This window comes from Eretmochelys imbricata, chromosome 9 (genome assembly GCF_965152235.1).
Source record: "Eretmochelys imbricata isolate rEreImb1 chromosome 9, rEreImb1.hap1, whole genome shotgun sequence".
NCBI lineage: Eukaryota > Metazoa > Chordata > Testudines > Cheloniidae > Eretmochelys > Eretmochelys imbricata.
This window is the reverse complement of record NC_135580.1, coordinates 48232124-48247602: the sequence shown is the minus strand read 5'-3', so window position 1 is coordinate 48247602 and position 15479 is coordinate 48232124. Positions and strand designations below refer to the sequence as shown.

At 42.0% G+C, this 15479-nt stretch overlaps 1 protein-coding gene across 4 annotated transcripts in view; it reads right to left on the bottom strand.

Annotated features, from left to right (window-relative positions):
• The window catches only part of STAG1 (STAG1 cohesin complex component), a 373810-nt gene that overhangs the window by 250422 nt on the left and 107909 nt on the right, over positions 1–15479 (bottom strand). For all 4 annotated transcript variants that reach the window (XM_077825490.1, XM_077825488.1, XM_077825489.1 and 1 more), the window contains one exon: positions 9036–9132. In XM_077825490.1, coding sequence (XP_077681616.1) covers positions 9036–9132 — 97 coding nt within the window. The remainder of the gene's footprint in view (positions 1–9035; positions 9133–15479) is intronic.

The window sequence follows — 15479 nt, the reverse complement described above, 5'->3', positions numbered from 1 at the left end:
TCACCTTAACAGTACAGCAGGTTGGCTACATTAAAACAAGATTCTTCCTAGAGAGTGAACCATAATGGCAGAGGTCTTTGAGCAGATCTCTAGGGATTGGAGAATTCTTTTTATAGGCCACTTCACACTGAAAATCAGAGCCGAGCAGTCATGGTTTTCATTATCTAAAGCAGATTTCATGGTTATGTTTTCCTCCTAAAAGACAGAAATCTCAGGAGTTTAACATAAGAAAGGGCAAACTAAAAGCCTGTACATCTACGGTCTTATGGACAGGCAACGGTTTTAATCAACACGGGTATGTCTATTCTGCAAAGGAAAACCCAGAGCACTGAGTCTCAGCCTGGGTCAATTGACTGGGGCTGTGGGTCTAAAAATAGCAGTGTACACATTCCCACTTGGGTTGCAGCCTGAGCTCTGAGACCCTTGCTCCCAATTTTCTAGGCTTCAGAGTCCAGGTTCCAGCCTGAGCAGGAACGTCTACACTGCTATTTCTAGACCTGCAGCCTGAGCCCTATGAGCCCAAGTAGACCAGTATTACTGTAATTTATATGAATCTTTGTTAACCATTTTCTTAAAGAAACATGAATTTCCAAAATGATGTGGAAAGGATTTGGATAGACAAATTACATCCAAGTAATGGGCTTTGATTTGTGACAAAAAACCAACTCAATTTGTAGTATGATAAAATAATTTCTCTAAGATACTACTTGTGGTCTTGCTACCTTACACTAGCAAAGTTAAAAGAGATATATAGATTGAGTGGGGATATTTGTTTGAGAAACTGTGATAAAAGCGATGATGTTATGCATATATGGTGAATGTGTCTGTGATTCATGAAGGGGGGAGGAGTAGCTCCCTTGGATGGACAGTGAACCAGCCAGTTGGCTGTAAAATCCCTCTTGGTCTGTTCTCTGCTTGCTTCACCTGTAAAGGGTTAACAAGCCCACAGGTAAACGAAAAGGAGTGGACACCTAACCAAAAGAGCCAATGGGAAGGTAGAACTTTTTAAAATTGGGAAAGAAACTTTGTCTATTGTTCTCTGGGCTGCAGGGATATGCAGTCGTAATGCTGTAAACAGCTTTAAGCCAAGTATGATTATAGATTATCAATTCATACCTCAAACCTACTTTTTTGACGCCTCAGATATGTAAGAAAAATTAAGGAATGTCTAAAGACGCAATTAGGGTTATTTCTTTTATTTCTTATTGGCTTGTGGACTCCTCTGTGCTAACCCCAAATGGTTTTGTTTGCTTGTAACCTTTAAGCTGAACCCCCAAGAAAGCTATTTTGAGTGCTTGATTGTCATAACTGCTCTTTTAAAATCTAGCAAAAGCCTAAGTTCCAGATGTATTTTCCTTCTTTTTTTGTTTTTAATAAAATTTACCTTTTTTAAAAACAGGATTGGATTTTTGGTGTCCTAAGAGGTTTGTGCATATGCTGTTTGATTAGCTGGTGGCAACCGCTAATTTCCTGTGTTTTCCTTCTCAGCTCTTCCAGGAGGCGGGGTGAGTGGGGGGTGTGTGTGAAAGGGCTTGAGGGTACCCCACAGGAAGAAATTCCCAAGTGAAACTTCCTGGGTCCAAGGGGTTTTTTTTTGCATTTGGGTGGTGGCAGCCTTTACCAAGCCACGGTCAGAAAAAAGCTTTAACTTTGGGAGTGACAAGTATTAATTTTTAGAATCCTTGCGGGCCCCCACCTTCTGCACTCGGAGTGACAGAGTGTCCAATTATTAAAGAGAGTATTGGGATGCTGTTTATACCCCAATATTACAAACTGTTAGTGAACTGCTACCAAATGATCCTTCACTAATCCTTCTGGGGCTTAGCAAAAATACTCAGAATCAAAGAAATGAAGTATTGATCTCATCTGCTAAGAACTGCTAGATTATATGAATCAGAAAATATCTGAGGTTATAGAAAAACAAGAAAATTCAGATTCACTTAAGTCTTGAAAGGAAAAGATAAGTATAGTATGATGAGGTATATTATATCTGCATCGAGACAGGACTTTGGGCTTGGCCACATGAGAAGAGTCAGACTCAAAAAAGCTTCCTTTTACTATCCACTTAGTAATACTGTAACATACTCCTGGAGCAATTTTCCACCACTGTGCATGCACAGAATTTATGTCCTCCACAGATTTCTTTGCTTCCCCGCAGAAAAATTACTTTCTGATGGGGAAGCAAAGGGAAGCCAAAAGAGCACTCATGCGACCCTCCCCAGCAATATGTTTCGGGTGCTTGGGGCAGCTGGCAGGGAAGTAAATAACTGTGCGGGAGGGGGCAGGACTGGGGAAGACCTGGCTGGTGGCTCCTACCCTGCGCCAGGCTCAGCTGCTAGTCACAGCTGGGCTAGGAGAGACAAAACTTCCTCTTACGTTGCACAGCATCCGGAGCTGGGTCATACCCACCCCCAGATTTCTCTCCCACATGTGGGAAACTGCAAACTCCCTCCCAACCCCCATCCCGCCACTTCCTGTGCCCATTCCTCCTCAGCTGCAGCGGGGGGAACTGCTCCCCCATCCGCCCAAACCCCATGCATCCAGACCCCCATATACCAAGCCTCACTCCCCACACTCAGAACACCCCTAATGAGCCCCACTCCCCTGGAACCTGGACTATCCTGATGAGCCACCTGCACCTGGATCCTCAGCACCGAGCCCCAACCAGTTGCACCTGGATCCCACCCCACTGAGCTCCAACCATCTTCACTTGGACCCCCCTGCAGAGTCCCATTACTACTGCACCCAGAACCTCTAACAAGCCCCTATGCATCCAGATCCTCCCCGCAACCAGATCCCCCACTGAACCATCCACACCCAGACTGCCCCACACAGAACCCTCTCAACCCACATCTGGATGCCCACACCTTAAGCCCCTCCACACTTGGATCCTGCTTTGCTGAGCCTGCCTGCTCACACTGAGGGGCAAGGCCCTGGGGTGTTTCTGGGGCAGGCTGGGTTCTTGTGCTGTGACAGGGTTAGTTGCAGCCTCACCGCTGAGTCCGTGTCCTGGGGTGGGGAGGAGCCACACAGTGATCTCCCACCTCTGTGCAGCCAGTGGCCTGTGCACCCCAATGCCATACTGGAGCCTCCACATTTATTTGACAAATAAAATTTGCAGAATTTTGCACAATTTTAAAATATTGCATGCAGAATTTTTAATGTATTCGCACAGAATGCCCTCAGGATTATAAAATTTAGAATCTGTCTACACTAGACTTTACCATGAGTTTGTTGACTGCCAACTATCTTCAGGTTTCAGAGTAGCAGCTGTGTTAGTCTGTATCCGCAAAAAGAAAAGGAGGACTTGTGGCACCTTAGAGACTAACAAATTTGAGCATAAGCTTTCGTTCAGGCACTTAGCACATTTATAAAGGCTATTGTGGACACTTACCACTCCTTTGATCTAGAACAAACATTTCTAGCCTAGATGGAGTTAACTATAACCAGAGTAAGCCACAAAGAAAACTTGAAAGGCAAATGGATTCATAATGCAAGATCCATTTCCCAAAGAGAGTACTGCTAGCCAATTATCATACTTCCAGAATCTCTTGTACTCATGCTAAGCATTATTGGGGAAACGTACTAGTAGTTAAACTGTATATCCATACCCTCTGTTCTTCATATATAGAAAATCTATCAGAAACAAGATATATGTTTTGCTGAGGCTTGCCAAACATGAAGTATGCTAGGTATGACCTAGGCTGGGGATGGTTGGTACAGATGTTTTTGTACACTAAAATATGGGTATGAAACTAAATAAGAATAGAGAAGTAAGGTCTGTAATAATACAGTGGAATTTTCTACTTGTAATAAACAAGTAATTGAGCTCATATCTCGGGACATGTTACATTTTTTAATTACTGCAAGACTGTTCTCCAGACTGGTAATGTACAAACCTCTATGCTTGGGCTGATTTAATAAATTGATGGAGCCAAGTTATCTAATGTCTAGTTAATCAACAATTTAAACAAAACTACTAAGAGCATCCATCAAAACTGACTTGTGAAGTCTGATATGAAAAGATATTTAAGAAAAACAGATAGGTGCTTTCATTCGGTTCCAAAGGGTTGCAACTCCTCTTTCAACCCACAAATCTGATTCAGTCATTGGCCTTCAGAGAAAAGCACTGATAGATGGCAGAGCATCCATCTCTCAGGCAGTCATAAAATTATTTCATGTAATCCACACCCACTGAGTCGTAGAAGCCTTGGAAGCACTTGGACTTTTTTGGGACACATGATAAAAACAGATTATAGAAGTTCCTTTCATTCAAGAATAGATGGACAAAATAAGGTAGAGAGAGGCTTCCTGAGCCAAGTGAAAAGGGAAATCACCTTGGGAACATGCTTAATCACTAATTTCTCTTAATGAAATTCCAGTTAAGGATCCCTAGTGGGCAGAGCTCAAACACTCTTCAAGACAATCTGTAACTCTAGGCAAAACTTCAGAGTGCTGCCCCTATGGGCGAAGCTAAATACAGGGGGCAGGGGGTCTATGTACAACAAGTGGAGCTCTATACAGTGTACTACGTGGCTACGTAGTACACTGGCCAGACTTCTATGGTACAGCGTGTGGCGGTATGGTACAGCAGGTAGAGCTGAGAGTTTCTATGCAAGGTGAGTGGGGGCTGTATGGTACAGTGGGCAGAGTTCTGGGCAGAGGGCTGACAGCATGGTGGTTGAAGGCAACAGGTGTGCCCGTAACAGGGATAGCTCCAGGAGAGCAATATTGGCAGCAGCAGGAGAAGTACAGGCCATGAACATTAAAAAAAATGCTTCTGCCGGAAATCTGCCACTTTAGGCAGCTACTTAGTTTGTCTATGGCTAGAAGGCCCCTGGCAGAGCTTGAAACAATGCTGCCAATTCAATTCATGATTTTATCATAAGCCTTGTGATACTTAGTGTTTTTCTTCAATTCCCAGCTCCTGGAGTCCGATGATCATTCAACTTCGGAAACAAGCTTGAACATGTGAACCAAAATGACTCAAAAACCAAAACGAAAGAAAGAATCCAAAATTTTTTATTTTTAATTTTTCAATTTTGGGGGTCCTGACATGATTTTTCAATGAGTGGGGTTGGCAATTCTGAATTCACACGCTTTCTTGAATAAACAGATGTCTAATAGAAGGGCTATTCAAAAGCTGAAGAATCCAAAACTTTCCTCTGTTTGAAACCAGGACAACCCCCACAGGGATATGAAGCCTAATTTTCTTGGGGAGTTCATACTCTAGTTCAACCACAAGTTTTTGGGGCTAGATACAGACTCACTGGGCAAAATTTTGTCACATGTTGTCACAGGGTAACTGACTCCTGAGGGTAATATAGGGCCAGTGCACCTGTGCCGGATCAGCATACCCCTTAAATTGATTAATTAGGCCTCTAGAGCAAGGGCATCTGATTAGAGTACCTTCCTAACAAGGGAGCTTAATTGAAGTGATTAATACCACATGTGGGGAGAAACTAAAAGAAGAAATAAAAAGTTAGTAGCTCAGTGAGAGGAGAGCCCTGAGGCACACAAGGCTGGGGGCCAGTACAAGCCTGAGACAGACCCAACAGGTGAGAGATTGGTTCCTGTGGGGAAACCCTGAAGAGGAGGGTTTAGGGAATCTTGTGGATTCCTGCTGGACAAAGGGAGTAGACTGGTAAGTCTTATGAAAATAGACTTGGAACAGTGGGCCAAGACAGCTGGACTTTGAACTGATTAAATTTGAGGGCTGAGACAGCTGGACTTTGTGTTCATTAGTTTAATTCCCAACAGAGTAGACTTTATGAAAACCTCAGGAAAGAGAGATCAAACTTGCCCAGACAGAAAGGCTGGGAAAAGACTGAATTTGTACCTGTGATAGGGGTAAAAGGAATTATTTTATTTTCTTCTGAGTTAATAAAACTGGTCCTGAAGAACAGGACTTCCTGAATGATCTTGACCTCATGTGTATACTTCCAAAATGCTTTTGGGAAAATTTTTGTTTACTGCCCGTGACCTGTCCGTGACTTTTACTAAAAATACCCGTAACTAAAACATAGCCTTATCGAGGACTAAAGGATGAAAATGAACATAGAAGAATGCCAATTAGTGCAGTTGCGATTTCCACACCTGGATATGAATGTTACAGCCAGTCAACTGAAGAGTTCAGAATTCCAACAATATAGATGGGAAGTTCTTCTCCACCCACAATAAGACTCTGTGAGTGTAATGCTGCCTTGCTCTTTCTTATCTCTGTTAATATTTGCCACAGTAAGAAGGGTGTAAAGTCATGTGAAAATCCTAAATTCAATGTTATTATATTCCATGCATAGCACATCCTGAATGGCAAAATTAACAAAAAAAAATCTTAGATATATTCAGAATATGATCCCAGTCCTCATCTGCCTGTGAAGAAAAGTATTTCAGATTAAGGATACAGGCCAGTTGGTTAATCAAAGTAGATAGGTCATATCTCAAAGAGCCTGGGTTACAAAGAATCCAACTCTCCTCTGGATGAGATTTCCACCCATTCATATATCATCCTAAATATTGCCTATATATCAATAGGAAGGCACAGAGCTAATAGGTGAAGAAAATACTTTCTCCCTTTTAGAAATTAGGCAGGTTATTGAAGAAGGGAAAAGAACTGTGTGTGGTCAGCCGGAGAGCCACCAGGGAGTTGAACCCTCTTTCCAACTGTTGCTATCCTCAGTAGAACACCATTTTTTTCTCCACTGCCAATTGTGTGTAATAAGCAACTAAACAATCTAAACTGAGAGCAACTGAGCTGAAGTTGATGTCACCATGGGTACCAGAGGATAAGAGTATAGAGAAATGGACAGACAAAGCCATCTCAAGAGCAATGACAACACTTTCTCTCTCCCCCTGTGGAGAGTAAATTGCTGCCAGGCACCTGTAGCACTGTAATTACCAGTCAGTGGTGACAGGACGCCTTCCCAGGGGGTGGGGGCTCTTCCAGCAGCTTGTGGGTGTTGGTGTCACTCAACCTGCATCACTCTCTGGCAGTGATCAAAAAATAGTGTCTCAGATCTAGAATTGCTGCTTTCCCTGACAGGGAGAGCTTAATGGAATGCCATTCAGAAGATTAGGGGAGAGCAGCAGAGAATGAGTGCCCATCCCCCACCTTAAAACTTCAATAATGAATATACATATCTTAGGGTTCTAATGTTTAATATGCCAGCCCAAAATCAATATAAAGGGATCCCAACAGCAAATGGAAATTGGGAGGGAGGGGGGAAGAGATCAAACAGACAGAATATAACCACTCTGAAGCAAGCTGCCCAACAAGTTTTGAAAACACTCTGAGGAATCTCCTCAGCCAGAAGTACTAGAGCCACTGACACAGAGTGGTGATCTGAACCCTCAACCCTAACCACCACAGAAAAGAGAGCCCCAAATCCCAGGAGAACCCTGCTGTATAGCCTATAACAGAAGTTCCCTCTCCCATGCTGCCAAAAGGTCTGCTGAGGCAAGCTCCTTAGGAGTAGAAAGGGAATGCTGTTGGTCTGATGCCTCTGACTGTTGAGAGAACATGGGGACTGCACCTAAAACTGTCTCTCAAACTGCTTGGGGGAAAAAAATAAAGTACCATTACATTCAAACAGACCTCAGTGGTTCAGGAGCCAAATTCGTAATCAACATTATCCAAAAGAGCCACAGTAATGTGAATTCATTTTTCCAGTTACTATTTTTATATATATTATTCTCACAGCAAAATGACTGACCCAGTAATATTATTTTATCAACTACAATTGTTTAATAACTTAGATTGGTTAACAATTAAATCACACAGTGTTTTAATATCATGTGCTGCAAAAAGCCACAAGCAACACATTAAAGATCCACTTGTGGCTCTCAAGCCTCAGTCTAAGTATCACTGGTTTAACTATTCCATTCCAGCCAAAACAAGCAGAAAGTGAGATCCTGAGTCCTTGGAGTCCTCCAGAGCCTGCAAAGGGTAACCCACTCTCTCCTGCTGCTATCTACTAATAGGTGACTAGGACCTTTTTTATTTATTTAGGATAAGCGAAAGAACAAAGACACCTAGCACAGGGATTCTCAACCTTGAGGCCCCTGCAACATGCTATAAAAACTCCACAGCCCAGCTGTGCCACAACGCTGTTTTTCTGCATATAAAAGCCAGGGCTAATGTTAGGGGATAGCAAGCAGGGCAAATGCCCAAGATCCCACGCCACAGGGGGCACTGCAAAGCTAAGGTACTCAGGCTTTGGCTTCAGCCCCAGGTGGTAGGGCTCGTGGCCCCAGGGTGCAGTCCCGCGCAGCGGGGCTTAGGCTTTCTGTCCTGGGTCCTAGTGAGTCTTATACTGGCCATGCTTGGCAGTCTCTCTGAAAACTGCTTGCAGCTGCCCTAGGGGGCCCCGGACCCTGGGTTGAGAACCACGGACCTAATGTATGCTCACAAAGAAGATGGGGTGGCAGGTGAGATCCTACAAGGGCTGCCAATCCCACAGCAATGGATAAAGTCTGAGGGTGGGACAGGATAATTGCCTTATCCCTGATAGCTTGAAAGGGAATTTGAGACAGACATGATTGGTGCCCTATCCCCAAATGAGTGGTCTTTGCTGTTAATGTGATGGTAATTGAAGCATAAGCAAGAATCCGCTCTCTTCAATTTTCAAAACTTAACTCCTAGAGGGAAAGAAATAAGGAAAAAGTTAAGATACAGCTGCACACAGGGCTTCTGGTTTAAAAAAAAGATTCGGGAGGTAATAGAAATGGGGAGTCAGGGATATATAAATATATACCTACCTTGATTAATAAATCCTGTCTCCTTTTTTGTTAGTTGATGGAGTCATACCAATCTCTGAGGAGTTGTACTCTTTAGAATGGGGACGGGGAAAGAGAGAGAGAAGGCTCTCGACAAACAAACTTTAGCTGGAATTATTCCATGAAGTACACAAAATACAACAACTAAACCATGCATGAGGAGTTTTGACCCCAGGTCTCCTGCATGTTTAGCAGCACTTACACTGAAATATACATTGTATAACTGTCACCTAGTTTAGATTTATTTGTTTCCAAGGTACCTCGACATCCTGAACACTGGATAAAGAAGTTGATTAAATCCAGAAGTGCTATATCCCTGTCTTGTTTATATGATTCAATCCAGTCGTCCACCACAGACTGTCAAGAAAAAGAGAAAACGTATCAGATACTCTTAAAAAGATTTATAAATGCAAATGACTTTTCAGACAGTAATTTTATAACTGAGAATGTACTTCCCACAACTGTGTGAGTACAAATTCAGAAATCAACATGCCTTCCCTTAGCCAGTGGAGACAGAATAAATACTGCTAGAGCCCAGGTCTACATGCATTATTTTCTAGTGTTATACTAGGATAAATAGTTAGCTGTTCAAAGGCAAAATAATTTAAAAACCAAAACTGTGCTTGAGGTATTTATTCAATCTAACAAGTTTGTTGAGAACAGAAGCGTTCTGTCTTATTTCAGAACTCCTCCAAGAAAACATTTTCAGCAGGGTAACGCTCTCTGGGGATAAGCATCTCATTTATTTTGCAAGATGGAAGTCTTCTAATGTTGATAATGGTCAATGAGCCATGGGTCACAATTTTAAAATAGAGTACATAATTTGATTAAACAGCTGGTGATGGGAAACATTCTAAACTAAAAAATAATAGGTGGAACTTCTTTACGCTGATTGTGGCTGACAACCAAAGAGCCACCTATAGCATTGCAACAAAAAACTGAGCAATGGTCTCAAAGAACTCAAGTGTGGACCATAGTATTGGGGAACATTTACATTACTCATAACAAGGTGTACAAAGTCTGCCATCAACAGTTATGATAGCAGGGAGGGGGACAGACAAGTAGACAGAGGACAAGAGCTGTTTGACATCTATCATATGCTAGGTCACCATGGATGAAGAGCAGGCTCAGCTGCTTGATAAGTTAAGGCACTAAATGAACACTGACCATCAGTGAAAGAGGGCAATCAAGGAGTAAGAGAGAGTGTATGGCACATACACAAACCCAGCTAGAAAGTGTGCAAAGACACACACTAGAAATGTATTCAGCTGTTCCCCATGCACCAACTTAATCCTAAAAACCTAATGCTGGTACTCTATAATTGCTGGGGCAGAAGCAGAGATGTCACATGGTATTACAGCAGCTGATGCAGGCAAGGAAAATGGTAGAGGCGGAGACAATGGAAAAAAGCTAGGAAAGAGCATCAACCTCTCTGAAGGAGAAAGAAGAGGGTATGAGGTTCTTCTAGACCCCACTACCATGAAATCTGTGTCTTCTGAGAGAAGTAAAATATGTGAGGGTTCTTATTTCCCAACACTATCACCCCTTAATTTAGGGAGCAACATTACTAAAACCCTTAGTTTCCTTAGTTCCAAAGATGAACAGCATAGCAATACAATTACACACATTTTTATTTGAGTAAAATGTTACTATGTTTATTTATGTTACATGATGGAAAGGAAACCAGCTTTTTCTATTATTTTGAGAGAGAGAGAACTTTATGCAGAAGCCAGATTTTTTATTATTCTGGGGCAATGTCTTGTGCAAGTTTTCTTCTGGCTTAAGACACTACTTTGGAAAGGTTAGCTTTACAGGGAATTTCTTTAAAATTAGTAAGAATTCCAGTTTTACTCATAACTGGTTTCTGCACCCTAACAGTGGTTAGAAAACAATGGGAGGAAAGAGAAGGTGTAGTCTCCAAACAGTTGGGTAAAGCAACTCTTTAAAGGAATTCTGCCACTTTTCAAGATGCTATAAATGTAGGACCTCAGAAGGTCCATGTGCAATTTCTAAATCAGCAACAAATGCTGACACCCCCAGGTGGCATACGCTTACCAGGTTTCTGCTGTCAGCTGGCCAACGAAGAGGGTCAAGGAGGATAATTATATACCAGAAGTCACAGAGTTAGCATGAGATAAGCCAACACACACTGATGAGCCTAAACCAGAACCCTTGTTCAGAAATGCCCCCCTGCTCCAGTTAATCCAGGAGAGCAGGAAGACAAGACTAGCCATCAGTGAGACGCTTGGCACTCAGAGTTTCTCTCTGGCTTTGTGCTTTGGCACGTTTCATAATGAGAAGCCTTGGCTTCGAGAGGTTTATCAGCCACTTAGTCGGTCTCACTCACTCACACACACACACTCCTTGAGAAGTCTTACATAAACTATTGGATCTTCTACTTGCAAAATAAAACAAGGCAGAAAAGTTTGGCCTCAAACTAAAATATCAGTTTTGTGCTGCATCATTACATTTTGCACTGGTATTTTCTGTGTGGATTCCCATTTGATTTAAAAATATGTTCTATGAACTGGTAGCGTATTACTTTCCCACATCAGTGTTTCTCAAACTGAGTCCTCAGTTCAAAAAAATGAAATCAGTTCTACCCCTCCTCCCCCCGCAACCTCACATTTGCGTAGGTGAAGGGATACCCATCTTAATTTGGTCAACTTCCCTGCAACCTGCCTCATACTTTGAAAAATGCTTGAGTATATCTGCATGATATGATACTTCCTCACCTTTCTTACATCCTTTGATGAGCAGTGAAACAGTTAAAGTTGAGGTTTAAAGTATCAGTGGCATCTGAGTTAGCACCCATAAAAATGAATGATGCAGTTCACACCTGAGAGCTATTCTTTCAGTCTCTCTACAAACTCAAGCATATATCTATATATCACTTATACCCACTTCACACTTTTGAGGCTTTCTTTGCAACCATAAGAGCAAGAGACTGCTTTTTTCAAACGAAAACTAAAACTCTAGAGAACATTTAAAAGCTCTCTTCCCACTTCTCTCATCTAATATTTTGTGCCCTCCCACAGCACTGTCTCGCACACTTTGGGAAATGCTGCTCTAATGATGACATAGGTATTCCTCACTCACATATGTTGGAGTTTAAAAATTGTTTTCAGAACTGAAACTGGCTGAGACCTGATGTGCGTCTCCTCTACCCATGTAGCCACATGAAATTTTCTAAAGCTTACCATGTGACATTGTTTCACAACAATCAACACAGAATCATAGGACTGGAAGGGTCCTCAAGAAGTCATCTAGTCCAGTCCCCTGAGCTCATGGTAAGACTAAGTATTATCTAGACCATTCCTGACAGGTGTTTGTCTAACAAGCTCTTAATTTATTTTAGCCTCCTCTCATTTTCATTGGCATTCACTATGTTAGACAGCCAATCACCACCAACCTTCCTGGTGAAAACCGAACCAAAGAAATCATTAAGCACCTCTGCCATTTCGACATTTTCTGTTATTGTTCCCCCCCTCGAGTAACAGGCCTGTCCTTGGTCTTCCTCTTGCTTATAATGTATTTGTAGACTGTTTTCTGGTTACACTTTATGTCTCTAGCTAGTTTGATCTCATTGTGTGCCTTGGCCTTTCTAATTTTATCCCTACATCAGAGATGCAACCCTGTGTTCTGGGTGTCCCTAAGCCTCTGATTGCCAGAAGCTGAAACTGTATCACAGGGGATGGATCACTCGCTAATTGCCATGTTCAACAGACCAGTCTTATATCATTAGAACATAAGAATGGCTGCACTGGGTCAGACCAATGGTCCATCTAGCCCAGTATCCTGTCTTCTGACGTTCACTAATGCCAGATGCTTCAGAGAGAATGAACAGAACAGGGCAATTAACGAGTGATCCATCCTGTCATGCAGTTTCAGCTTCTGCAGTCAGAGGGCTTGTCTACACTGAAAAAACAGCCCCCGAGCGCAGCAAGTTTCAGCACTGTAAACTGCCAGTGTAAACAGTGCACCAGCAGTGGTAGCTACGCCTCTCGTGGAGATTTTTTTGATTTTTTTTTTTTTTTTAAGAGTGCTGGGAGAGCTCTCTCCCAGCACTCTGCCATGACTACACAAGCCACATTAAAGCGGTGCCATGGCAGCACTTTAGCATTGCCAGTGTGGACTAGCCCAGAGGATTAGGGACACCCAGAGCACAGGGTTGCATCCTTGATCATCCTGACTAATAGCCACTGATGGACCTATCCTCCATGAATTTATCTAATTCTTTTTTGAACCCAGTTATATTTTTGGCCTTGACAGCATCTCCTGCCAATGAGTTCCATATGTTGACTGCCTTGTGTGAAGAAGTACTTATGTTTGTTTTAAACCTGCTGCCTATTAATTTCATTGGGATACACCTGTGTGAAGGAGTAAATGATACTTCCTTATTCACTTTATCCACACCATTCATGATTTTATAGACCTCTATCATATGCCCTGCCCCCCAGCACCCCACCAGCCCTCTCTTTTCAAAAAATAAGCAGTCCCATTCTTTTTAGTCTCCTCATACAGAAGCTGTTTCATACCCCTGTCAGGGTTCCTTCCCCACTCTGAACTCTGGGGTACAGATGTGGGGACCTGCATGAAAGACCCCCTAAACTTATATTCCACCAGCTTAGGTTAAAAACTTCCCCAAGGCACAAATTCCTTTCCTTGTCCTTGGACAGAATTGCTGCCACCACCAAGTGATTTAAACAAACATTCAGGGAGGGGCCACTTGGAGCCCTATTTCCCCCCCCGGGCAAAATATCCCCCCCAAATCCTTTTACCCCCTTTCCTGGGAAGACTTGAGAATAATATACCAACCAAATAGGTTAACAAGGTGAGCACAGACCAGATCCTTGGGTTTTTAGGACACTAAAAACCAATCAGGTTCTTAAAAGAAGAATTTTATTATGAAAAAAAGTAAAAGAAGCACCTCTGTAAAATCAGGATGGAAGGTAATTTTACAGGGTAATAAAAAGATTTAAAACACAGAGGATTCCCCTCTTGGCTCAACTTTAAAGTTACAAAACAGGAATAAACCTCCCTCTTGGCACAGGGAAAATTCACAAACTAAAACAAAAGATAATCTAATGTATTTCCTTGCAATTACTTACAATTTCTGTAATTTTAGTTGTATCATTTCAGTAGGAGTTGGATTACCTGCTTGGTCTCTCTCTCTGTCTCCAGAGAGAACAAAATAAAGAGCACGAACAAAACCTCCTTTCTGCTGCCCTCCCCCGCCCCCAGCAGATTTGAAAGTATCTTCTTTCCCTATTGGTCCTTCTGGTCAGGTGCCAACTAGGTTAATTGAACTGATTAACCCCTTACAGGTAAGTGATTCTGTACCTCTGGCCCAGAGTGATTTTATCTTACTGCATACATAAAGGTTGTTATCCTTCCCTTTATATTTATGACAACCCCTAATTATTTTTTGTTGTATTTCTCTCTATACTTTTTCAAATTCTAACATAGCTTGTTTGAGATGCGGAGACCAGAACTGCACACACTATTCCAGATGAGGATTACCATGGATTTATATAGTGGCATTATGATCTTTTTGGTCTTATTTTCTATCCCTTCCCAAACGTTCTAACTTTCTGTTACCTTTCTTGACTGAGCAGATGTTTCCAGAGAACTATCCACAGTGATTCCAATATCTTTTTCTTGAGCGATAACAGTTAATTTAGACCCCATTATTTTGAATGTATAGTTGGGATGTTTTCCAATGTGCATTACTTTGCATTTATCAGTACTGAATTTCATCTGCCATTTTGTTCCCCAGTCACCCAGTTTTGTGAGATCCCTTTGTAACTCTTCGCAATCTGCTTTGGACTTAACTATCTTGAGTAATTTTGTATCACCTGCAGCCTTTGCCCCTTCTCCCCCATTCCCCCAATTGTTTACCCCTTTTTCCAAATAATTTATGAATACGTTGAACAGTACTGGTACCAGTTCAGATCCTTGGGGGACATTACTATTTACCTCTTTCCACTGTGAAAACTGAGCATTTAGTCCTGCCTTTTCTTCAGACAGTTACTTATCTATGAGAGAGTCCTTCTTGTCCCATGACAGTTTACTCTGCTTAAGAGTCCTTGATGAGGGACCTTGTCAAAGGCTTTCTGAAAGTCCAAATAAACTATATCCACTGGATCACCCTTCTCCACGTTTGTTGACCTTCTCAAAGAATTCTAATAGGTTGATGAGACATGATTTCCCTTTACAAAAGCCAAGTTGACTCTTCCCCAATATAACATGTTCAACTCTATGTCTGATAATTCTGTTCTTTACTATAGTTTCAACCAATTTGGCTTGTACTGAAGTTAGATTTACTGGCCTGTAATCGCCAGGATTGCCTCTAGAGCCTTTTTTAAAAATTGGTGTCACATTAGCTACCCTCCAGTCATCTGGTACAGAGATTGATTTAAGTAATAAGTTACACATCACAGTTAGTCGTTCTGCAGTTTCATATTTGAGTACCTTAAGAACTCTTGGGTAAATGCTATACACTCCTGATGACTTACTAGTTTAATTTATAAATTTGTTCCAACACCTCCTCTACTGACACCTCAATCTGTGATGGTTCCTCAGTTTTGTCATCTAAAAAGACCCGCTCAGGTGCGTGAATCTCCCTCACATCCTCTGCAGTAAAGACAGATGCAAAGAACTCATTTAGCTTCTTTGCACTTGCCTGGTCTTCCTTGAGTGCT